Here is a 22,959-nt window from a genome sequence, read left to right as displayed (position 1 = left end):
GATAGTGGCAACAGTGTATTAGCGCTTGTCTTTTTATTGTTCGTTTGCTGTCAGCACAAAGTGAGGAAGAAAGTTTCTGTCTTATGTTTTACATCAATCTTTTCTTGGTTTATAAAACAATAGGAAACTCACCGGGGGTTAGTTGTCTTTAATTAAAAATGACAGTTTTATCCCACGATTCTGGACTAAATTCTGCTTAATGCAGTTGCTTGTTTTTAACGTTATGCCTCGTTTATAGGATCACCTGGTGCTGGAAATAAAGGGTTAAATGGTTTAACAGAAGATTCACATCAAACAGTTTCCCCAAGTGTGTTAGATTAAAACTCTCATCCTATAGTTTGTATTGAAGTTACCACTTACCAGGCTTTTTTTTTTTTTTAAGACTTCTTCTGAAGCCGTAATCCAAACTCAGCTGTCATAGTAAATCATGTTTTACCATATCTATAAACAATCTGTCATTATTGGATACACTCTGTGGAATATAATCACCATTAGGATGACCAGTGATTTATGTTCTCATTTGTTTGGAGTTGTTAAAGCACTGAAAACCACTTTGGGGTTTTTGAGTAGACAAGCTACTGATTGCTTGGTGGGGGGTTTTGTGTGTGTGTGCTAACATCTCCTGATGGGTGCAAAGCGACAGATTGGATCTTTTACATCATCAGTTTGTTAAGCACTGTTAAACAGCCTAGGGTTTCAATGATTAAACACTGGAGTGCCATGAAGTTGTAATGTTGTCAGTTTTACTCTTGATACTGGAGAAATAAATAAGACATTTCCTGTTTAACTTTACTACATTAAATTTATCTCGAAAATTTTATCTCACCAATTTCTTTTCTAATTTACGTTAAGATTAAGACGGTTGTCTATGATGCATTTTCCATGTTCCCAATCCAGAAGAGAGATCTCTCTTTTGGAGCTTCTGTGTGAAGGGCAGGAGCAGCAGCACCGCCATCCAACAGACACACACAGCCTGCTCTTAGTGAGGATTGGGAAAGCTGTGGTTACACTTGAGTATAGTCACACTTGTTGCCACATATGCAACAAGTCTTTTGCATGTAAGACCACAAACATGAGCAATATGTGGAAAAATCTAGTAAGATCACATCACACGTAGTAGGAGAAATGGATCTGTCTATTCCCCCCACGTGGGTTGCATATAGAAACGACATACTTAATTAAGTAAATGATACAAGCATGGGTTATTAGTGTATAAAAGCAACCATCAGTAAGCTGTGGATGTGCTTTTAAATGCAATCTGAGCTGCTGTTCAGATGTCTACTTGTCAACACAGACTGTTTTGTTAGTGTGAAGTAGCCCACTGGACAGGGAGTAGGAGGATGTCTGCCTGGTACATGGTAATTATATAACTCTAATCACCAGCAAATTGAAATTGTTACTTTGCCTCTGTCCTCAACTCAGGTGTACTGTGTTTTCTATTTTATTTATGCCGCACCAATTGACAGCAACAACAGTCTTTTCAAGAACCCTACAAGAAAACTGCTTGTCAGGAAATAAAGGTTAATAGAGGGTTAACTGGATCCCCACTAATGATATAACTGTCCTCAGCCTGATCAGCCCCAGCCACTGGCCAGTCGTCTTACCTGAGTAAATCTTTTCTGGCCTCAGGATATTTCTTATGTGGAACCTTATTAAGAAACTGTGTTTTGTGGCAAGAACTGCACATGCTAGTGGGTGTGTTAATTGATCGCAATATGTGTTACTAGCGTGGACAGCGGGCTGAAATTTCACAGTAGAGGGTGGATATAAAGGATCTTTAGCTTCAGAGCCTAAATCAACTTCATTTAACAAACATCACACTTGTGCCAGTAAATGCACACTCATTCATTCCCACTGTGAAAGCGAACTCAACCCAGGCACACGCATAGTTTCTATGTGGTGTTCACATAAATAGATTTTAGGTCACAGGCAAAGTTGTAAAATGCATTCAGGAGAGAACAGTTAAGGGAAGCCAGTGCATTCCTTTATTTTGGCAAACCCATAGAGACACAGAGGCTGTGCTGAAAAATCAGTATTCACTTTATTCACCAGACATCATTTGTTTGACATGGCTAACATAGATTTATGTTGGCCAAACCAAATGTAATAAACAGCCTATCACACCATTTTAAAAGTGAAATGGTCTTCATTTATGTATGGTTCTTGATTTGGCCCAAAAGTGGAAAAATATACCTGAATGATGGTCTAAATGCCAGTTCCTTAGCCAAACGGCAACTCAAGTTAAATGGTCTCTAACTAAAGGAACTGTCTTGCTTTCTTCTTTTTGTTTCTGTCTTCCAGAGATGGACGAATGCTCTTTGACTATTTGGCAGAGAAACATAACGTAAGTTGGCCTGATTTGCTGACATCTCACTTCTTCGCTGCATTTCCCATGGCTCTTTTGTGAACTCATGGTTGTTTTAGGGGCAAAGCGGGAGGGACAGGCCGAGCAGGGAAATGCAAAATTACTTCCCAAAACCCTTAACTCATTTTCGGGGTTTGTATGGCTTGCACAAATTCTGTGGACATTTACATTCTGTGGTGAATTGTTAAGAATAAACGGAGTAGCTCGGGACTCGTGGATAGAGCCGCAAGAATGCCGGAGGTTCTATATTTACCGTGATGTTTGGCTTCTTACCCTCCCCTCCATCGGTCCCCTCCTACTCCGGTATCCCGCTGACCTGCATGCTGTCCTCAGTGCACCTCGACACAGCCCGAGCTCAGAGCCCCTCAGTATGCACTGGGAAAGGCTTGGGCGGCAAAAGGCGCTTGCTGCCTGTCACGGTTGTTCTGAATCTTCTTGAATGGCTTGACGTTAGCTCACGCTGCTCTGAAATACTGGACAGGAAGGACATTTAAATATAGGAAGACATGTAGGCTTGAAATGATAGCCCCATATATAATATATAGTTCATATAACCACATCTTGGAAGGCATTTTGTTTTGGTTTGTTTTGCTTTTTTTAATTTAAATAGTCCCTTCCTTTTCATTGGGGGAAAAAAATGACTTAGCAGTGTGCCACCACAGCAGGGAATTATTCAGATGCAACAAATAAATATGGAATATTGTCATATTTGTGATTTAATTTATAGGTCATTTGTGTTTCTCTGGAGTTTTTGTTATGACTGTTGTTAAACTTTTGTGTTTATTTTACTTTTAACAAAACAAAATCAGAATTTTATCCATAATGTGTTAATATATATATATATATATATTGTATTTCAGCTGATTACATTCTGATGATACCAGCTCATGTTATTTACTTTTTATTTAATGCAATGATGGTTTAAAACTTGACATTGCTATTTTGTTCCTGATCGTAAGCTCACATCATGATTCTAATAGCATGAAATGCGGCCATTTTTTTAAAACCTGAGATACATGGAAGTTGTCTTTGAGCACATTCCTGTGACACACTGCTTGTGGCAGTAGTGAAACTGGGGCCTTGCCTACGGTCTCTCCTAACTTGTTTCATTTTAACCCAAGCCACAATGTTTTCTCAGTTGAACCAAACAACTAGAGAAAGTAAAAGAGAACAAGTGGTGAAAATGCTAACGAGTGAGTGAAACGGGACACCATCACCACATCACCTGTTTACTTATATGATCAAAAGCTTTATAAACATAATTTACAACTGTATAATGCCTGTACAAATAATGTTCTGTAAAGAATTATCATATAATTTTGATAATCGGTCAACATTTCAATGATTTCATCTTTTTTTTTACTGTAGAAAAGGTCTCAATACATACCAATGTCCCCTTTAGAAATGGTATTTATAAAGTTTTAGTCTTACCATTTCACGTTGTCAGCAATTCACGTTGTCTCTGTAACATTTGTGTTTATGCTGTATTTCTCTTGCAGTTTCGTCAGGAGTATTTGGACACCCTGTACAGGTATGCCAAGTTCCAGTACGAGTGTGGAAACTACTCTGGTGCTGCAGAGTACCTCTACTTCTTCCGTGTCTTGGTAAGCTTTCAGCTTTGGTCGCACACATTCAACACATTTACAATCTATTGAACATGAATGGTGGCATTTGCTGATAACCGGTACCCCTTCACTTAACAGAGTGCCAGTACTATTTTTCTATCCTCATTTATATACTAGCTCAAGGCGTTCGTCTGATATATTAAAATTGAACGTCACATTAGGTTTGCCAGATAGCTTTAATTCCTCCATATGCCAGTGCTTGCATAGCAGAGGAAAAGAACACTTAGAAGTAATTGAATGTGAAAAGCTTACGTCATTGCCTGTTCAATTCCCTGCACGTCTTCTGTATTAGGAGGAGACTGCTGCTCTAGGACTTGAGTAGGATCTTTTACTGGGCCAAGTGATCAGTGGCGGACTGCATAATCTGTCTGTAGTCTTCTCACGGGGCGGGACTCAGTAGACAGCTTATTGATTTGAGTGCTGTGGCCAGAGAGTCGCTAGTCACGACTTCTGAGCTTATGTACTTAGTTATGCAAGGCATCTCCCAGTTACCATTAAGAGGGTTTCATGCAATTTGCAAGGTGTTTCTAAGAGGGTGTGTGATTATCATGGGGGATGAAAATTAACTGTACGTAATTAATAGCTGTCTTCATCATACAGCTATCTTTCTATTTTGAATTTGGAGTGATGAGCTGGAGGACAAAGCCAAAGTTTTATTAAGTAGTTTTCAAGATGTTTCAAAGTCCAGTGATTGTCTCGCAGAGAAAGATAATTACTGTTCACCGAGACCACTGCCAGTATTCAGTTTATGTACATGCACGCTCTCTATGTTCTCTATAATGGAGCCTGACTGACATATTTGTGAGGCTGATGTACTGGCTGATATTAGCTGTTTTTCCAATGTAGTGGTATCAGTATTTAAAACCGCTAATAAATGAAAATTAAAAAGGTAAAAAAGAGACGAGAAACACCCTTCAACCATATTATGAATTTTGATGATGCTTATTTTGTCCAGCGAAAGGAATTTTGCATCTTCCCTGTTGGCAACACAACACACGTTTGGAACGCCAGAAACACAAACAGTTGATCTTAGCTGAGTTGGGCAAGAGCATAAATGAGTAATCCACTGGATGTTCTGACAATTAAAATAAAAAGGCGGGGGGTAAACGGCAATGTCATGTTATCTTATTAAGGAATTATAACTACACCCAATAAATGCCTGGGAAATCTGATTATGTTTAATTTGTCTGAAAGAAAAAATATCCATAAACATTTTTTTTAAATGCCCAGGAGGATATATTAGTATCACTCTTGTTTCTTTAAAAAAAAAAAAAGAAAGCAACCTCATATCGGGTGGCCTCTACTTTACAAACACAAAGACATATTGTGTATAGAATCAGAAAATGAGAGTGGACTCACCTGGATGCATTAAAAAAATCACAATTGCCAAGTTTTGGTAAGTGCAATGATCAGTGATCGTGGTGTTTTTGTGACACGTAGGGGACTCTCCAAGCTTGTACAATTTGTTGACTAAAGTCATTTGGAATAAATCAAAATGCCCTGCAGAAATTAAACTCTATTGTTACTCCTTGTGTGTGATCTTAGATCAAGTGTTTGTGAGTTAAACTTGGAGCTGAATGTCCTATAATGAGCGATGGAAGCAGCCTGCATAGTTGGTGGTTTCACAGTGTCACTCACTTGTCCTCTAGCTTTGTTGTTCTTTTGTTTCAGCATTTAGCTGTGTGGTAAAGCAAGGACTTGTGCTAAAGCAGGCCAGGCAGAATAATATCAACATTTTGTCTGTTTATTAGAGTGAAAAATATTAAGACCATTTTTGGTTGTTTCTGTCCTCATTAGCATTTGATACGGCACTGCATCCTGTCTTTTGGATGTCAGTGACTCTGCCTAGTCATTAGGGCTGCCACAAGCGATTATTTTGATGGTCGATAGGTTGGGCCATGAAGCATACACCCGACCCATCCCCAATCTGGGGAAATGAAGGCCGCATTTGTCGGAGTCTTGGAATTTGGACAGTCTTCGTTGTGTCGCTGTAATGTAATTGGCCTACAAATGCAGGCACAGGAAGATGCGCTTCCTGAATTTGGACACAGCTACGATACCGGACACGGCTTCTTCTTCGGGGTTTAACGGCAGCTGGCATCCTTGTGCATGCAGTGCTGCCGTCTTCTGTTTCAGTCCGTTATTACACTCTTAAATCCTACTACTTATTCCTGCGTCTTTTGGGATCTTGGCTTCAAAGCTTCAAATGACGCGTCGACTATTACATTCGTCGACGTAATCGTGACTAGTCGACTAATCGTGGCAGTCCTACTAGTCATGCACATCTCTGTTCCCCTCCTGAAAATCTTGGCAACGATTCTTCCCTACAAACAACTCTTTTAGCCCAAAACAGTTGGGTATTTTACTGATGTGCTCAGATCTGTTAAGGGAAGAGACAAATCAATAGCGTGTAAGAAAAGTCTTCAAAAGCTTGCAAGGCGTATGACCCACTATCCCAACAACAGTTGTTTATGGCGTTGCAACTCAGTCTAAATAAACCAAAATTGCTCTAATTGAGGTATGCTGTTCAAAGTCCAGCAGAGTCCCTTTTTTTTTAACCCTCAAATTGTTAGTTTCCTCATTTCCAGCCTCTGTAACTGGATATCTGTTGCTTACTCTTGACAATGCGAGAGGCTTTTTAGAAAGGGGAATAGGTAAAAATGGGTTTCATTAGTGAGACTCTGTGCACTACTCCCTCTCCTCCTCCTGTCTTTTTTTTGTGTTTTTGTGGACCTCCCATCCTCACAGGCCCCTTGTCTGCCCCCCCCCTTCCGTATGGGAGAGGTGAGGTTCCATAAAGTCATTTAACGTGGGAAACCCAGTCAATTAAACGAAAGAAGCCAGCCTTGCAAAATCCATGCCTCAGGTCTTGTTACAGTGTGGCCTAGCCCGAAAAGAGCAACTTATTCATATCATCACTTAATGCAGGGATTGAATGTTAAGAATAAAGATTGAGTATCCCGACGGATCCCCAGCACAGTAAATTTATTGTTGCTGGTCAGTCAGCGAAAATGTGCCCATTTCACAAACCAATGGAAACTTAAGGTAACTGCTGGAAAAACCCAGGTATTGAAACTTTTCTAGCGTGGCGACTAGTGAAAAGCCAGACTGTGTGTGTGTGTGTAGAAAGCTGCCATAATGACCTGGAGGTCAGCCAAACGTAGCAGGCAGGGACTTCCAAGAGAGAAAAAATAGCAAACAAAACAAAACACTAGAACAGATGAAACGCTGACCTTTATATCGGCAGCATAGCCAGTTTCTTCTCAGAGCTACAATGCTGATCTTTCTTGTGACTTCTGCAAACCCCCCTTCAAAAGAATCATTCATTATAGACCAGAGACGTGCTCTGTGATCAAAGAGCGCTGCTCCGACTGGTTGGATGCACACAGCATCTTACTGTTTTCTCCTTTGGGGGAATACCACAAGAGATTTTCCAAATATTTTCCCTTTACCTGCCATCATCTCATATTATAACAGCTTGATGAAATGTTATCAGACTGTAGCTGTTTTTTGCTAAGCAAGAAATCCCTTTATAGCCAAATAATCACCAATTTCAGTTTCAGCGGAAACCTGTTCTCTTATTTTTCCTTTTTGTTTGAAGCGTTTCCTGCGTGTGTGCATCTGTCGTGTCTCACAGTCTACTACAGCAGCTGTCCGATGTTGTACAGGGGCGTTTGGTTAGCATCTAGGTTTCTCTGGACGCTCCACAGACACCCACCCCGACTTCCTGCTTGACTCATGTCAATGCGTCTGGTGTTTGGTGTTATCGTGGACTACTGTGGCGCACAGTTTCCCATGAGCCCTAGGGTGTAGTCCAGTGGTCCACTACAGAGTGATTGCATCGCAGAGGTTCAGAGGCATTCTCAACCTGCGTTTCATTACAGGATTCTTTTCTTTCTTTCTTTTTTTTTGTTTGTTTGTTTTAGCTGGGTTCTGGGAATCAGAAACTGTAGCCTGCAACACGTTTGAGAGTAATTATCCTCTCAAAGATGTGTCTTGTTAGCCTTGGTTCATATTTCAGCCTAATTACCTTGTGATTAAGACAGAGTTGTCCAGATTTATTGAAGGTGATGGGTGGCACTTTTCATTTCTTGTTTAAAGAGCAGCAATATTTGCAAGAAATAATAACAACTCCAATTTTCTTGGATATTTTGAAGTTGGATCATTTAAATATTAATGAAGACTTTATTTTATCACTCCTGTGCCGCTCTGTTGCACAGACTTGGGCAGTGCGATCTTGATTCAGCAACATCCTAACTACACAGCCATGCTAGCAAATAAAAAGTCATGACCTATGTGCCACATTCATTTAGAACAGTCTCCGATTTGTGCCCTGATTTTATCAATCTATGAGATATAATCTTTGGATTAGTTCTGATAGCAAACAAGTCAAAAGTATCCCCTTGCAATAAATACAATTCGAATTTTAAACAATGGTTTCATCTTGCTGAAGCGTTTTTAAACCTGAGGACCTTATTGGCATTACCCAGTCAAATGAACTCTCCAACCAAATGCTATAATTCTGTAGGACTGTTCAGGAAATTTCAGTGACACATTCTTCAAATATGTCCTTAATGTGGCAATTTACCCAAAAGTGCTTTGAATGTGGTTCTATTAAAGTCTTTCATAATTCATTTCTCTTGTCTGTCAAGCTCCATTCCCCTGCCATGACATAATTTAATTGGTTTGAAGGATATAAATGAGAAAAGTTACTGTATCATACAACACTGCTACTGAAGCCAAGCAAATGGTGACAAGCCCTGGCTTGCTGCGTATGGATGCAGATGTTGCCGCTTGGTCTGCCAGCCTGTATGAGAACAACCTTAATTAGTATTTGGTCTGTCAAGTAATGTGGAAAAACACTTGTTTTGCAGGTGGGACTGTGTCATCAGTTTAACAAATGTATCATGTTGTCCGTTTCAAGGTCCCATCTACAGACAGGAATGCCCTGAACTCGCTGTGGGGCAAACTGGCCTCTGAGATCCTGATGCAGAACTGGGAGGCAGCCATGGAGGATCTCACCCGCCTGAGAGAGACTATCGATAACAACGTAAATGCCCCACTTCTCAGAATTTGATACCACATTTAGATTCCCTTACATAGACTCCCGTATTGACATTTCACTTGCAGTACAGCTCTGCTGTGGCGTTTTATTTCTTGCCACACACACTCATCTGACTGCTTAAGAACTTGGATTTGTGTTAAGTCATTATCGGTGTTTCTTTGGAAGCCGAGGTGATTTCTTTGTTTTGAAGATGAGAAGAGCATTAATAGAACTGTCTTGAAACATATTTGTGACATAAAATGACTTTCTTTTTTTTCTCTTTGCCTTTTGGTGGTCTCTTTTGGACCTTCTTTCGTGTCTGACTTCATGCTCGACTGGGTTTCTGCCTTGGCCTTGGCTGTGTCCAGACCGTCAGCTCCCCTCTCCAGTCTCTTCAGCAAAGGACGTGGCTCATTCACTGGTCTTTGTTTGTCTTCTTCAACCACCCCAAGGGCAGGGACAATATCATTGAGCTCTTTCTGTATCAGCCACAGTAAGTACCATTTTTATTATATTTTTTTTCAGTCTTTTGACTTCAATCATTCTTTTAGAGAGGAATTTGAAAACTGTTGAAACAATCCCAGGAAGTAGTTGAAAAGATCAGATACATTTCCCCTGAACAATGTCTAAAAGAAGAAAGGCACAGTTTTGCAGTGTGGTTGAGACTCGGCCCTGTTGGCTGTTTAAACTACACTCAGAATGGCATTTTGTGGTTTAGCATTACAAATGCAAATGAAAATGAGATAATGTCTCGAAATTGTTTTTTTTTTTTTTGCATTTTGAGAATGGCCGTGACTAAAAAAAAATGATATGCTGTGGTTACAGTGTTATATTTTGACCCTCTAACGTGTTATCTGACTTGTATATATCAAAATGCTTCATAAAACATTTTACACGCTGAACTTGATTTAGAGGGAAACTGTTTTCTGTCATGACACGTTTTTTTTGGTGGTGGGCTTCCTCATGAAACACTGCTGGTTTTTTCAAAGTGGTTTCTGAAGTGTGTTTTCGTGTGGTCTGTTTACTCTCCAAGTCGAGAACCAGGCCATATGTATCGCAGATCGGAAACTTTATACACTGTGTTAAAATTTGCACACCACCTATTTTGATGTCTTAGCTCCCTCCCCTGTTCTGATTGCAGGCTTGTATAATTGTACAGATGATTGGGCTCCACAGACAGTATGACAGGCGACCACAACACAGCACACTCAAATGTCTGGTTCCCTGAATTTTACTCAGTTTTTAATTTTATTGTGGATGATTAAGGAGGCCTGCCCAATAATTACTCATGAAAAGCTCACCCAGCCATCTGTTTGGACAAACTGAGGTAGATTTGTGTGCTTTGCAGTTTCACAGTCTTGAAACCTCATGTTTTCCCCGCTGAGGCTTGGCTTGGCTCTTGTTTCCCATCTCTTGACCAGTACTTCCTTTGGCTGAAGTTGGTGACCAGTGGTTGGCCTTCAGCTCCACATTTGACCTCCCTTACCCCTGCAGTCAGCAAATGTTGGTCCAAAGCCTTGTTTGTGTACTATTGACAGAGTGCGCAGACCTCAGGGGAAATAATATCCAGTAACAAAGTATAAGACTGGTGCAAAATAGTCAAACAGTACTGCAGTAGTACACCCTGTGTTACTTGATTGTTGAAATCCCTCCTTGGGATGTTTGACATGACTTTCTTTTTCCTACAAGCTGTAAAACGGGACCTGTTCCTGTGTTCTCACACAGACTTCTTAAATAGAGGAAACCTGAACTCATAGTTGATTTCTTGGCTGCATGCCTCAGTAGCATCTTCAGTAAACCAGTGCAGTGATGCTTGTTGCCTGAAAACTCAAAAAAAAAAACAAGTCTCCTAAGTGGGTTAGAGTGAATGCACCAAGAAGGCTATGGTACAGTGATTCATGCAAGATTGCTTGTTATTGGAGCCCCCAGGAGAATGAGTAGGTGTAAGTTAATCAGGAACACAGCAGGGAGCGTTGTGGGTTTTTTTTTTTTCTCCTTCTTCTTCACGGGAGTCAAGCAACTACAAAGCAAGAAAGGGAGCTCTCCTAAAACCAGGCCAACAGTGGCTTTTTAAAGGTAGCCCACTGCCATTTTTAGACTGAACTTCACAAATGCCACAGGTTCCCCTGTCCCTTTAATTGATTTTGATAATTAAGCCTGGTTTAGAACCGCTCCTCTGAGTAACATGTGCTCCTTTGGCCTTAGCTATGGAGAACTGAAGGAACCTACCTGGGCTAAACAATTAGGTGAATTCAGTTGGCTAAGGACCGTGGCTTTCAAAAGTCTGCTAACCGTTTACAAAAAAAATTAAACTGCACACTAAAGGATTGCAAACCCTCTTAAAGTCATGATAAGGGCATTTTAATACTGGGTATTACAAAACTGTCAGAACACACAGTGAATTGCAACTTGGTGCATATTTTCTTGGATAGCCACAGACTGGGCAGAGTACACGATGACTCCAGTCCACTGTCAAAACTATTTATAAAGAGCATGCAAGCAGATCAGAACTCAGCCATGGAGTAATGAAAGAAGGTAAATCACAATTTACTTTTACACCATGTGAACAGCAAAGAGCTTGCTGGTCCTTAACCTGAGGCAGTGACAGCAGCACAATGCACTATGGAAAGCTGACAAGCTGGCAGAAGTAGTGTGATGCTTGGAGTAATGTTTTGGTGGGAAACCTTGCGTCCTGGAACTCATGTTAAGATTACTTTGACACATAGCACCTACCTAAACATTGCTGAAGATGTTCACCCCTTCATGGCAGTGGTATTCACTGGTGGAAATGGCCTCTTCCAGCAGGATATTACATTCTGCCACAAACATTTTTCAACAATGGTTTTGGGAATATGACCATGTTGTCTTGGCATCCAAATTTCCCAGATCTAAGATAAGAGAGATAAGATAGAACTTTATTAATCCCTCGGGTGGGTTCCTCTGGGAAATTCGACTTCCAAAAAGCACAGCAACGACCGAAGTTACAGTTACAGAATTGTTATATATATATATATATACACACACACACACACACACACATACACACATATATATATATATATATATATATATATAAATACAGAGACAAATATAAATAAAATATACAAAGGGGATAAATAGAATAAATAGGAATAAAAAATAAAAATACAAGTGAATTGCACATTTCAAGTATTGAGTCTATTGCACTGTTGACTATTTACAAAAAGTATTGCACAAGGTATTGTACAGTGAGGTGAAGAGGCACTACAGCTTAGTTGTTCCCCCCTCCTTTGTCCTCCTGTTTCCCCTCCCTCTCCCCTCCAGAGAGGAGTTAAACAGTTTGATGGCGTGTGGGACAAAGGAGTTTTTAAGTCTGTTAGTTCTTGTCTTGGGGAGAAGCAACCTGTCACTGAACAGACTCTTCTGGTTGTTTATGGCCGTGTGCAGAGGATGCCCAGCATTGTTCATAATGTCCATCAGTTTCTTTAATGTCCTTTTCTCTGCCACTGTCACCAGAGTGTCCAGCTTCATGCCGACCACAGAGCTAGCCCTCCTGATCTCATGTGTGGGTTGTGTTGTTAAAACAAGTCCACGTAGTTTCAACATTGCAACTCAAATTACTTAAAGGACCTGATGCTAGCCCCCCCCCCCGACTCCCTCAATACCACAAAGTGCTATCAGAAAGAAGTGTAGTTAAATGTCCATGTCTCTAATTTGGATTTGTTTTGATGTCACAAATACTAGGCAGGTGGTTTTAATATTGCGTCCAGTTGTTGTGCGTGCAGCATGTTTTTACAGAAACAGTATCTCCACAGTTGGTGTGGGATTATAATGAGCCTGAAACAGTGTTGTCTCTCTCGTGTTCAGCCCTTAGCAAGTTGACCTGTGCTTGGAGCATCAGTCCCTCTTGGATTGAGTTTCAGCTACTGGGCAGGTCCCTGCTCACTGATCTGTATCTTCTTGCCAGAATCCCCCCCTAAGATGCTAATGAAAGAAATGGCTAAAACTTGAACCCAGGCCGACCCAATGAAGGTCCCGTTAGGACATTTATCTGTTTAGCTGAAAAGGATTTTCTCTGTTGAAAATGCCAGGAGCCTGATAAGAATCCCAAAATGTTATATTATGTGTCCTTGTAAAGATCACATCTATGCTTACGTTGGTCTTAAAAGTGATTGCTTTCATCCTACCTCACTCCAGATACCTCAATGCTATCCAGACTATGTGCCCCCACATCTTGCGTTACCTAACTACAGCGGTCATTACAAACAAGGATGTCCGTAAACGTCGGCAAGTTCTGAAGGATTTGGTGAAGGTCATACAACAGGTAAAAAAAACACACAAAAAAATCTGTCACAGAGTGCACAGTTATTAGGTCATTACTTATTGGCCATACTGGCTTTGAAGGGTGGGTAACTGATCATGTAACCCAATAGCATTGCTAACACTTCACTTTAAGCACAAAATATATTATAGTTTGAGTCAAGCAAGAGAAGCCTTGAACTCCTGATGAATGGCAGTAAACTGATTAACTGTTGTGTGCCCATGCCTTATCTACCAATGACAGTAGCTGGTTCAGAGATCTAAGCACTGTTTTGATTGGCTGTTGGTAATGAATAAAAGATGTCCTCAGTACTGTCTGCTCTATAGCCTTATGTGAGTTAAGAAATTTAGAGCCCTTCAGAGTTCAGAGCATGGTTTCATTTATTTAGCAATTGTGTCCAGCAGGTGGTGGTTCTGACTACATTGTAAAACGCTTGAACTTCATATACAGATAGTGATTTACGTTTGCTATATTTGTCGTATTTATTTCTAAATAAACTGTATAAACTACTTGCACCTTACTGTCGATGAGCCCTAACTTTCTAACTTAGACACACAAATATGTTTGTACCTGTGATTTTTATGTTCTCAGGAATCTTACACCTACAAAGATCCGATTACAGAGTTTGTGGAGTGCCTGTACGTGAACTTTGACTTTGACAGTGCTCAGAAGAAGCTCAGGGAATGTGAATCGGTGAGTACCCACTTCAGTCATCTCACCAACAGTAAATTCATCATTTTGCTCCCAAATGGAGAAGAAATGTTGTTTTGGTTTTTTTGTTCATCTGCGTGACAATATGGGGGTCTTCTGAGGACGTCTGATTTGTGGGTCAGACCCCTGAACTTTCACACAGAGCATCATAGTATTAATGGTTAGTAATCGTGTCATCTGTGTGTGACCTTCTGCACGTTCACACAGCGATTCTTTTCGCCACAGTTCTGCGTGGGTCCAGTGAGGCAGAGCAGTGATAGGCTGGGCCTTGTATCTCACTGTCTGATATGTAGAGGTCTCCTTGGACACTGTATGACTCAGGCTTCAGTCAGATTATGCTATGTCCTGTAATTGACCCATCAGCCTAGTCGTTAACAATAAAAGCTTTATAAGCACAAGTCTCTGCAGAGGCGTGCAGACACTCGGTTTAAGAGGGAGATCTGTCATAACACCACTGTTCAGAGCATTTGTTTCAATTTCGGTTTGCAATGATGAAATGTAACTTAATATGAAATATGAGTAGCTTACAGTAAAAGTCTTCTTTGTGTGTTGACTACAAAGCTTAACACACTGAACAGCATGATGATTTGAGAACTTGTCCTTGAACAAGATAAGATTTACAGCTCACTTTGCGGAAGAAACCCGCAAAGACATGATGCAAAATAAAAATAACATTCTGCCCTCTTTTTTCCCAAAACCTATTCAAGGTCTGTGTTCAGTCTTTTCTAGAGAATAGTGCTAATTTAGTCCATGTTCTCCTTCATGTCATACACTCAATTTCAATAATTTGCAGTAGAAACGCACACAACTTGGTCCAGTCTTTTTATATTACTGACTATATACAAAAGACTGGCTACAGCTGCCTTTGCTGGGACACGTGTCATGCAAAGAGGTCACACCAATGTCTGGGCTGGTGGAGTAACAAAAAAGTAAAAAAAAAAAATCACCCCTGTTTTTTGTTTTTATTTTTTACAGGGGGAAACCATCTATAGAGGCCAGCACCAGATTGTAAACATGCGTTCTAACGCTTTAAAATTGATCGTTTTAACATGAAATTCTCTTTCGGGCACTTTCGCATTGTTTACATTTTTTTTAGCTCTGGAGGTTGCTGCTTAGTGTGAGACGAGCAGAACAGGAGCCCACTCTTAAAAAACGGCCCCACTCTACCACTAGAGATTTAAAAATGCCACAGGTTTTTGTTTGAAAGCGTTATTAGACTGGGTGAATAAGAAATAATGGCTCTTCTGACTCATTTTTCACTTTAAGGTCAATTTAATTTAATTTTGGGCACTGTGGTGCATAATTGAGTTATTTGGCTTAATTTGTATCTTCTGATCTCAAATATTGCCAGCAGTGTTCTTTTTCTTAAGGTTAATTCAAGATTTTGCGCAATTTTTACATTTGAATTCTGTCAGGTTTGTGTGTGACAGACAAAATAATAGGTACATTGAAACTAGACAGTTGCCACAGTTTATCAAAGATTGTTGCATTAGTGACCTTTGTATATAAGCTACATGGATACTCTAAAGGATATTCTGGACACATTCTGTGGTAAGTAATCAAATTTAAAGACGGAGCAGGTGTCCTGATTGTTTTGCTATGTACATATTGTGTGTTTATTTAGTAGAACTTAATCTCTTAGTTCATTCTCTGCATACACACTGCAATTTGGCTTTCCCAGATGACGTGCTAATTTGGAGGTGCAGAGGATTGAAAGACTAAACTTAGGGCTATTTGGCCCCCGTTTCATCTTTTGCCTCTTGCAGATAAATGAAAAACATGTGGCCTGATCAAATGGCTCTTTCTTAGGAGAAAATGTTTATAACTCATGTCAGTGGTATACTTAAGGTTCTGTTTCATTTAGATTTATTCTCTTTTCTCTAATATGGAGTCATCTGCCTCACCATATCGCTACTTAGAGAAATTTAAAACGAAATTAATTAGCCAAATTTGTTTTTATGTGATTATGTACTTAAAAAAAAAGAACACATCCAACGTGGGGAAAAAATTTTTTTTTCTGTAAGGTCTACACTGACTAAAATATGACACCGCCGTCCTTGTTAAACACTTGCACGCTCTTTTTAGGAGCTCTCTGGGTAGGTCCTGACCTCACCTCGTGGGGTTTTGTTTACATACTCGACTGTGCTTGAAACAGATGCTCACTCCCAATTTCCTCTCAGAGCCCAAGTTATTCCAGGTGCTTTTAACACTAGCTTACCTGTCAGTCTTATCAGAGCATGTCCAGTTGGCACAAAAGGCTTCTATTAACCTTGTCCAATTCACAACGAGTTGGGTGGTTCCAAAGTGTTTAACAGCACCTCTAATGCATTACTGTGATGCTATGCAAACATGTGTTTGTTCCCAAAATGGTCTTGTTTGAAGTCGGTGAGACATTTGTGCGGGGAAAGAAAAGTCACACGCAAGAGAATAGTTTCATTGGTTAAAGGATCTCACAGACCATGGAGTGATTGAAGTAAACCACTACACACTGCAATTGGTTTTTGTCTTGATGAACATTTGTAGTGCCTCACATTTGATCCGCTGAGAACAGTGGCACCCATTTATTTGCTGATTGCCACAATAGCACGACATGCGTATTGTTTTCAGCTCTCCCAACTTCAGTTCACTGCAGCCGGTACAAAAGTATGAGCCAAGTGCTTTCAAATAGGGAGTTTAGCTTGGTTAGGCTGTACAAGTTGTTATTTGTTTCTTTCCCACTCCACCCAAATCTGGAATCGCTGTCAGATGTTAGATGCTTGCATGGCAAAAGAATGAAAAGTATAGGGCTACCTATAGTCCGGCCCTCAGATTGCACATAAATGGGCTCTTCGGGCCCCTTCCAGAATTTGTTTAAGCTTTGTGGTCTGAATCCCAGATGACAATAATTAGGGCACTTAGCTGTTCAAAGTTTATCAGCCTTAGATAAGCATTGTCATAGCTGAAAACGTGTGTTGCCTGATAGCGCCATGTAGTTGGGATTTATTCAAGCAGAACTTTGTGCAGATAGCAGCTTTCTAGGCTTAAGAAAACAAAGAGCTGGTAATCCTTACAGAACTTTTGATGATAGAGGTCTGTGATGTGAAATAGCTCTCACTGGTGCATTGGAATGCAGTAAGCACTGGGAAATGGGAGCATTTCATACAGTAGTACCTCTGGGACCGTAGTTGGAACATGAACATTTATAGTAGATAAATGGATGAATAGGCCATATGCAGCAGTAAGAAAGAGTCAAAATGAGGCTGCATTTGTTATTGTAACCGGCCACAGGTGATTTTTTTTTTTTTTTTTTTTTTTTTTTTTTCCCCCAGTACATATTTTTGAAAAAAATCAGTGTCATTTGTGAATGGAATTTAGCTTGTGGTGTTGCAGATGCTGGATGACAGTAGCTGTGAAATTTGACAATCCTACAGAGAGGAGAGAGAGAGAGTTGACACTGAACCAACAGCCTAGATGACCGGTGATAAGTCGCTGACAGGGTGGTCATCTCTGTGGCTGCATCTGTTCTTACTGAATGGTGTAATGTGGTGGTTGTAGAATCTGAAGATTTGTGGTTGTTTTTGAAGTGTATTACTTAGAGAGGGAACTTTATTCTGAAACAAAAATGCAGACAGTGTAGTTCTTCCTACCCTATTTACTACAGCAAAAACCAAGTTGGAATTGGGCTTAAGTGAACTGAATTCTTTTCCCCCTTATTACATATGACATTAAATAAAAGAGGCAGACAAAGCACTCATGACTTTCCACTCTGTCTGGTCCAAACTCAGAGTTGTGTGTATTTTAGGCCAGTGTCCTAGATTGATAGAAATAAGCATTGCTTTCATACCTGTTGTACAGTGCTCTAACATGAACTTCTTTCCGTCTCTTAGGTTCTTGTGAATGACTTCTTCCTGGTTGCTTGCCTGGAGGACTTCATCGAGAACGCACGGCTCTTCATCTTTGAGACCTTCTGCAGAATTCACCAGTGCATTAGCATCAGGTTAGTAACACACATTGCTCAATAGTTGTCTGTTGTATTGGATGTGTATTCCCCAACTAGTTGGCAAGTAATTCCTGGAAGTTGCTGGCAGTTGCTACATGAAGTCAGTTGCAAAGAGGATGTGTAACCAAAAACCACTTCTGGCCGGTTTGAAAGCTGTGAATGCCTGTGTGCTGCTACGTAGAATATGTTTGACAGGAAAACTGACTGACATCATTAATGATTAACAGGAAATACTGTTTAATATCGCTACACTTCAAGATGCAGGAAGTAAGAACAGCTGCTTTGCGATTAAAGGAATTTTCCTGAAATGAGTGTTTATTGGCCTCTCCGTGCACAGCCATGCTAACCCCACACATCTTGGGGATAAGTATTATGGGGTTTAACTGCTTCCAGGTCTCTACAGGTTGCTGTGCTTACTAAACTTTTAAGACCACCTGTCAAGGCCAGTTCACTACAAGTTGTCTTCCAGTAAGAGGTCAGGGTTTGGATTGCTTTAGATGTTCCCAGCTGCTCCAGTACACATAAACATTTCAGCTCTCTTCGGCTGGGTAAATGGAGGTCAGGGGGTTCTGTAGGTCTTAATTTGACTGTTAGCTTGAAATTCAATTTAGTTACATTAAAATAAAATTGACCTTGGATCCATCCCCGAAACCAAGAAATTTAGTAAATGCTAATTATAGTGAGCATTAGCGGCGAGAAAGAAAAAAGATTATAGTAATTGTTTGTAATTAAGAAAAATTATAGGATTTGGCATCAATTTGAGAGAGTTATAAAGATAAAGAGAAATCCCGCTTGTCTTTGTAAGTGTTATCTCTGACGTTAGGAAGTGCATATGTTATTCTGTTGTTCATACTGTTCCAGACTAATTTACAGTACACATTTTCCACTGCTTTCACACAGCAGTATGCCGTCCCTCAGGCCTATTGTGACTGCTAAAGATTTGAAGGAAAGGCTGCATTTCCAAGTATGGTTCACAAACACGTGATGCTCAGTGGAAAGAGGGAATGAATTACTTCTTCTGACACGAAAATGATTGCATTGACTGCTACATAGAGCTGTGGAAGTCTGTAGTCAAGGTTGAACTATGGAACATGATCAGGCCCTGTCGAAATCTCCAATTGCAGATTGTCTGGAATTGATTAGGAGTCCTGGTTCTTTTTGGCAGACTTAGTGCAATTGGATCCATTTACTTGTTAAGGACCACAAAAGGTTAGTGGTAACATTGAAAGAGGAAGTTGAACAGTGATTTTTCTACTTTTCACCTTTTTGTGTGTCCTCAACTCTCTTGTTTGTTGAGGTTTCTGAAGCAGGAACACAAACCAAGGGTCGTTTTAGGGATTTCCGTGTTTATTTTTGGTGGTGTTGTGACGATGGACAGAACATGTCTGTTTTTGACAGACAACTAAATTCCAAGTCATTAGTCCTCTACCCAGAAGCCCTCTGCACCCAAGCGTGGACTCAAATGAATTTGATGGCTGTTTTTAATGAGGACATTTTTATAGCTGCTGGCCATGATGGTTTCACAGATATTTAGCTTGCCTTTTGCCCACAGCTTGAGATACAAAAGTAGACCAGAAGTTGGCTTATTTTAGTTCTTTTATGCAAGAAATGCTTGTGTAAAGTGTACTGTAGGCACTGAAAATGTGATTTAGCCCACACTTGCAACCCCCCCCCCCCCCCACACACACACACACACACACACATGTCTTTTTGTCTAGACTTTTCAGTGTCTCAAGAGTGCGTGCGTGTGCGTGCGTGTTTCCAATTTAGCTTTGCTTTCCTTGTTTGATTTACAGGCTTTATTTCCTTAGTCCTTCCATAAATGTTTCAGACCCTGCTGTGACCTCAAATGCACACTTGTCCTTTGACATTATGAGTAAATGCTTGAGACGTGGTCATTTGGGGAAGTTTTGTCCCCCCCCCCCCCCCCCCCCCCCCAATGACTGGATTGTGTTGTACACAACAGTTCACTGGTATTTGGAAGGGGTGTCGTGTGTATTTGGAAGTAACACTGAAGAGCTTTCCACCTCACAAGTGAGTCATTAAAAAGACCACACAATCATTTCGGTTTCTCCGAAAAATCAATTTTACCCCAAGCCGAAAACGAGGTTGCTCCAAATGGCTTGGACTCTCCTAAACACTATCATATGTTAGTGTTTAACAATGCATTCATTTTAGGCCAGCCATGTTAAGAAGGGGTCTACTTTGGAGAAGAACCCCCCCCCAAAATCCTCCTCTCTCCCTTAACTGAATTAGACCCCAATGCCTGACCTCTCTGTTCAAGTGTGAGCTTGGTATTGAGACTCACAGGAGTCCCCTAGCCTGAAGTCGAAAGCTCAGGAGCCAGAGCGAGTAAGGGGTCGAAATGAAAGTGATCCTTCTCCCCAAAGGAACAGGATCATGGTTGTGTAAAATAAAACCAGGCGTGGAAGCTGCCTGTTCAGCTTTAAGGCCAAAAGATGTCAATAGTGTGGGTTGTTAACTCTGACCTGCGCACTGCATGCTCCCACATCTGTCCTTTTCTGTCTTTTTTCCCCTTCCCTCTGATCTTCCTTCTCTCTGAGATATAAGTAAGGCTAGCTGTTGAAGAACACTGTCACTAGAACATAAGATAAAGTTACCCTGCTCTGATATACAAATGTGCTTCCTGGGAGCAAAACATTGCCAGACTTTATTTTATAAATTAGATTAGAGGGCTTTGACTCGTACAGGCCAAGGCCTTGGGCCTTTTGGGGCACTTTGTGTTCCTGTGTTATACTGCAAAGACAACAGCGAGAAGGGTTAAGGATTAGCTCAAGTCCCCAGCGAGGAAACCAGATCATGTTTGTTTTGATCACCATATCTGACCTGGACCTGACTGACATGCGTCCCGACTTTCCTGAATTGTCAAACAAAACACCCACATTATTCCTGCGCAGCAATCACCTTCACTGGAGTGAAATTAGAACCAGTTTCAAATTTACTTTTGAATTTGCGTTAGATTAATTGTTAAATAAATAGTTGAAGAATTGTTACTAATATCAGTCAGCTTGATAGAGTGCGATGTATAGTACCCTTCAAAGGTTTTAGGTGCTTTTGATGCCTACAGTTGTACCCCTTATATTCCAGTCTGCCTGCCTGATGTTACTGAATAAGTCATCCTGTACCACGTTAATGATCCCACATACAGAGTTATTAAGGACTGTCTTCAAGATCCTGCAACACATTGCCTCACAGAGCATGAAATCGAAATCCTGAATTTCCGAGTTGACAGCGTGAGCTGCAGCTACTCATCAGTGCATCATTTACTTTAAATTAACACTTGCTGATGTGAAATGGTGTCAGTGCGATCACCGACATGTGTTAACCATCAAACCTAAACTTGGGTCTTTAGACAGCCTACACACAAACTTGTGACGTTCCAGACAATGATCCATCAGAGCAATGTTGCTGTCATGGATCATTTTCCACAGGTTTGATGAGCTGAAGTGTAATCAGCTGTCCGGCAGAGCTAATGTTACAAGGTTTGTTGTTATGAGTGACAGCTTCATCAGTCTCCTCATATCCTTTCCCCTCCTCTGGGCTGCTGGGAACTCCTCGCAACTGCCTTTTTTTCTGTCCTGTTATCCACCTTCTCAATCACTTCACTTGTGGTGTAAGTGTTGAGAGATGTGCACTGTCACTTGGAGACCAAACCCTATTTTTCTCATTATGCTGAGGTAATGCCTTTTATTTGTTGTTTATGCTTTTAATGCCTCATCCAGACACTGACATCATTTCACTTCCCTTCTTTATGTGGTTTTGCCACCATTTGACCAACATTCATGGGTTAGAAAGTGGTAGTCTTTTTTTTAAAGTTTTTAAGCCTTGAGGTAAGACAGACATATCACAAAATAAGATTACTTCCCACTAAAAGAATGTCTTAAATAAGCCTCTGAGAGACAGTTGAAATCTGTACTAGTGGTTGAATTTGTTTGCTGAGGCATGGAGTGAAAAGTGGTGTTGTCTGGGCAGATTCTTACTTATATTGAAGGGGTCTCGCGAAATGGGGTTAATTGACCAGGAAGCGATCATTAACAAAGTCAGTTGTTTAATACAGGCCTTTTTAACCTGTGCTATTGCTTTTTTTTTTGTTTTGTTTTTTTGCAGGAATACCGATTTCACGCATTTGTGCCAGCAGGATTTGTGCTTCTCAAGGGAGGGGCTGGTTTCATGGTTTTGAGATGAGAGTTGCTGTAGTCATTCTGAGTAGTGCTCAAAGCGGCCGGGAATATTTATTGGGGCCCTGATATGAAATGTGGTAGGCGTGGAGGGTGGTGAGGGTCAGACAAGAGGAAAGAGGCAGGAAATGTAGGGGGAAGGGGGTATCGAGGGGGTCTAGTTATTTTGAAAGCCACAAGGGAAGCCAGCTGCAATGGGGGAAAGCTTTGGATCAAAGAATGCCAGCCACCCTCATAACCCCCTCCTTATACTGTGACACATCTACATCCAGCTCTATCAAAGAGCAGCCCGGTCTCCTACCTGGCTTTTACTTCAGGGGACATTTGCTGTTTGGAGTTGTCTGATGAGCTTTAGCAGTCAGGTGGACAAAGAGTGTTTCCTGGACAAAAAAGAGAAAGAGTTAAATAATTACAGAGGTTCACAACATGGGGTAGTACCCATTCTTCAAATTGAGTTGTTCATACAAGTCTGTAAATCAAGCTCCCATTAGCAGGGGACCATTAGAAGTGTTTGGGTGTGTTATATATATTTTTTGCCTGAAGTGCAATGTGTTGGCCATTTATAAACTTTGTCAAATGGAAATAATAACCAGTCATTTGGGACCTAATGTGCAACATCGGTCATAACATAGAGTAGCATTAAATACGATTTACTGGGTGCTAGAACATATTTCATGCATGAATCAGCACACACAGCAGCTACATTTAATTGAAGTCAGGGTTTCCAGAAGCTAAA

At 40.7% G+C, this 22,959-nt stretch overlaps 1 protein-coding gene and 2 long non-coding RNA genes across 4 annotated transcripts in view; 1 reads left to right on the top strand and 2 right to left on the bottom strand.

Annotated features, from left to right (window-relative positions):
* The window catches only part of eif3ea (eukaryotic translation initiation factor 3, subunit E, a), a 28,223-nt gene that overhangs the window by 2,086 nt on the left and 3,178 nt on the right, over positions 1 to 22,959 (top strand). For both annotated transcript variants that reach the window (XM_082550569.1, XM_082550570.1), the window contains exons 4-10: positions 2,302 to 2,344; positions 3,865 to 3,969; positions 8,915 to 9,040; positions 9,403 to 9,527; positions 13,211 to 13,337; positions 13,926 to 14,027; positions 17,912 to 18,021. In XM_082550569.1, coding sequence (XP_082406695.1) covers positions 2,302 to 2,344; positions 3,865 to 3,969; positions 8,915 to 9,040; positions 9,403 to 9,527; positions 13,211 to 13,337; positions 13,926 to 14,027; positions 17,912 to 18,021 — 738 coding nt within the window. The remainder of the gene's footprint in view (positions 1 to 2,301; positions 2,345 to 3,864; positions 3,970 to 8,914; positions 9,041 to 9,402; positions 9,528 to 13,210; positions 13,338 to 13,925; positions 14,028 to 17,911; positions 18,022 to 22,959) is intronic.
* Positions 2,418 to 17,933, bottom strand: LOC309716642. The gene is made up of 3 exons (XR_014279485.1): positions 17,869 to 17,933; positions 11,768 to 11,922; positions 2,418 to 2,838 (listed from the first exon to the last, which is right to left on the bottom strand). It is a non-coding gene; the product is annotated as an uncharacterized lncRNA (long non-coding RNA).
* The window catches only part of LOC309716643, a 42,588-nt gene continuing 39,575 nt past the window's right edge, over positions 19,947 to 22,959 (bottom strand). Inside the window, exon 2 of the long non-coding RNA XR_014279486.1 lies at positions 19,947 to 22,603. This is a non-coding gene — a long non-coding RNA (uncharacterized lncRNA). The remainder of the gene's footprint in view (positions 22,604 to 22,959) is intronic.

This window comes from Aulonocara stuartgranti (genome assembly GCF_965226115.1).
Source record: "Aulonocara stuartgranti genome assembly, chromosome: 11".
In the NCBI taxonomy this organism is placed as follows: Eukaryota; Metazoa; Chordata; class Actinopteri; order Cichliformes; family Cichlidae; genus Aulonocara; species Aulonocara stuartgranti.
Note: the sequence above shows the minus strand (reverse complement) of the source record. Positions and strands in the feature narration are given on the sequence as shown.